The sequence below is a fragment of the Macaca nemestrina genome, chromosome X (assembly GCF_043159975.1).
Source record: "Macaca nemestrina isolate mMacNem1 chromosome X, mMacNem.hap1, whole genome shotgun sequence".
In the NCBI taxonomy this organism is placed as follows: Eukaryota; Metazoa; Chordata; class Mammalia; order Primates; family Cercopithecidae; genus Macaca; species Macaca nemestrina.
Genome location: NC_092145.1, coordinates 82,541,796 through 82,544,670, shown reverse-complemented (window position 1 = coordinate 82,544,670; position 2,875 = coordinate 82,541,796). Strand labels below are relative to the sequence as shown.

The 2,875-nt window shown below is 43.9% G+C and overlaps 1 protein-coding gene across 1 annotated transcript; it reads left to right on the top strand.

The window, feature by feature from the left end:
- LOC105464736 (TPT1-like protein) lies at positions 1–1,302 on the top strand. Its single transcript, XM_011712768.3, is given in 2 exon segments — positions 1–977; positions 980–1,302. Coding segments are annotated over 2 exon segments (498 nt in total). The 5' UTR covers positions 1–583; the 3' UTR covers positions 1,084–1,302.
- The last annotated feature ends 1,573 nt before the right edge of the window (positions 1,303–2,875 follow it).

Below are 2,875 nucleotides of genomic sequence, written 5' to 3'. Positions count from 1 at the left end.
TTCTATTAAATTCCATCTTAGATGGAGCAGGGATCTCCTGCCCCTGCCAGTTCAATTCTGTAGTAAGCCTTCCACAGAGCCTTTGGGCATAGATGTAGTTCATCCAAGTTCTTTGTCAATTTAAGACAAGGATGGCCTTTACTCCAGTTTCCAATACGTTGTTCTTCATTTCCATCTGGAACCTCACCAGAATGGCCTTTACTGTCCATATTTCCATCAGCATTCTGGTTGGGACCATTTAACCAATCTCTGAAGGGTTCCAGACCTTCCATAGTGGTCTTGTCTAATAAGCCCTCACCAGAATCTTTTTTTTTCTAGCCTACTCTTCCAGATTCTTCCAACCTCTGCCCATTACCCATTTCCAAAGCTGCTTCCACATTTTCAGGCATTTCTTATCACTAACACTTTACTTCTCAGTATCAATTTCCTGTCTTAGTCTGTTTTGTGTTGCTATAAAAGAATACTTGAGTTTTTCCGTCCACTCCCCCTCTCCCACCAGCACCACTTTGGCTGCACTGAGCTTGCTCCGAGCTCTGGGCTCCTGCTAATCTAGCACCGCCATTGTCTCCCTTCAGCCGCCATCATGATTATCTACTGGGACCTCATCAACGACAATTAGATGTTCTCCGACAGCTACAAGATCCGGGAGATCACAGACAGGCTGTGCCTGGAGGTGGAGGGGAAGATAGTCAGTAGGACAGAAGGTTAAATTTTTGACTTGCTCATTGGTGGAAATGCCTCCGCTGAAGGCCCTGGGGGCAAAGGTACCGAAAGCACAGTAATCACTGGTGTCAATATTGTCATGAATCATCACCCGCCAGAAACAAGCTTCACAAAAGAAGCCTACAATAAGTGCATCAAAGATTACATGAAATCAATCAAAGGCAAACTGGAAGAACAAAGACCAAAAAGAATAAAACCTTTTATGACAGGGGCTGCAGAACAAATCAAGCACATCCTTGCTAATTTAAAAAACTACGAGAAAACATGAATCCAGATGGTTGCTCTGCGGACTACCATGAGGATGGTGTGACTCAATATATGATTTTCTTTAAGGATGGCTTAGAAATTGAAAAATGTTAACAAATTTGGCAATTACTTTGGATCTATCACCTGTCATCATAACTGGCTTCTGTTTGTCATCCACACAACACCAGGACTTAAGACAAATGGGACTGATGTCATCTTGAGCTCTTCATTATTTTGACTGATTTATTTGGAGTGGAGGCATTGTTTTTAAGAAAAACATGTCATGTAGGTTGTCTAAAAATAAAATGCATTTAAACTAAAAAAAAAAAAAAACCTGAGACTGGGTAATTTAGAAAGACAATAGATTTCTTTATCTTGTGGTTCTGTAGGCTGAGAAGTTCAAGGGCATGGCCCTGGTTTCTGGCAAGGGCTTTTGTGCTGTGTCACAACATAGTGGAAAAGGTCAAAGAGAAAGTGGACACGTGCAAAGAGGGGAAAACCTGAGTGGCATCCCGGCTTTATAACAACCCACTGTCGCAGGAACTGATCCATTCCTGAGAGAACTAATCCAGTCTTGTGAGATGGAGAATTCACTCACTCCTGCAAGACTGGCACCAAGCCTTTCATGAAGGATCCACCCCCATGACCCAGACACCTCCCACTAGGACCCACCTTCCAACATTTGGAGATCAAATTTCAACATGAGTTTTGATGGAGACAAATAAACCACATCCAAACCACAGCACAGGGATTGCTAAATACCCCAACAACAGAAATAGAAAGCTCCCCTAAACACCTTCCTTAACTGAGACCTAGCTGTCTCTGGAGAACCCCACTTCTCCTGTAGGCCTTTCCTCAGAGATTCTTTCGCTCCTCCAAATACTTCTGCATCTGGAGGTGGAGCGGGCCCCTTCTTTGCTGCCCACTGCACCTTCCAGACCATGACCGCTGTACCTCTCAGGCACTTCCCTTCATTCTATCCTTTTGCCCACCCCCTAGTCTTGCCCAAATCCAAATCACTTCAACATTCATGTGGAAGATCTATCCCACATACCATGCTTCTTGTTTCTTCGGCCTCCTCACCTCTGTTGGCCTCCCTTTCTGCTCCAGTCACCCACTCTTAGGGCCTCGAGTGGATCTTGCGATGACCCAGAACTGCTGTACCACTGAAATCTTAACTTCAATCCCCACAACCTCACATCTTTCTAACTTCCCCATCTGATTACTTCATTACACTGTTCAACTTTGTTGAGACTTATATGAGCTCATCACAAAAGAAGAAATCCCAACATCCAATAAACATGGAAAGGTGCTTAACCTCATCGACCGTCAGGGAAATGAGGAATGAGGGAGAATGGGGCATGAGGAAGGAGCATGAGAAAACTTTTTGAGGTAATAGATATGTGCATTATCTTGATTGTGGCTCTGGTTTCAAGGATGTTTACTAATCAAATCATCACTTAAAACATATGCAGTTTGTTGCACATCAATTATATATCAATAAAGTTGTAAAATATACACACACATATGGCCCGGTGCAGTGGCTCACACCTGTAATCCCAGAACTTTGGGAGACCAAGGTGGGTGGATCACCTGAGGTCAGGAGTTCGAGACCAGCCTGACCAACATGGAGAAACCCCGTCTCTACTAAAAATACAAAATTAGCCGGGCATGGTGGCGCATGCCTGTAATCCCAGCTACTTGGGAGGCTGAGACAGGAGATTTGCTTGAACCCAGGAGGCGGAGGTTGCAGGGAGCCGAGATCGCACCATTACACTCCAGCCTGGGAAACAAGAGTGAAACTCCGTCTCAAAAAAAAAAAAAAGTTATATACACAGACACACACCAACAACATACCATTTCACATATGCCAGACTGGCAAATTTTTTAAAGTCTGATGATAATT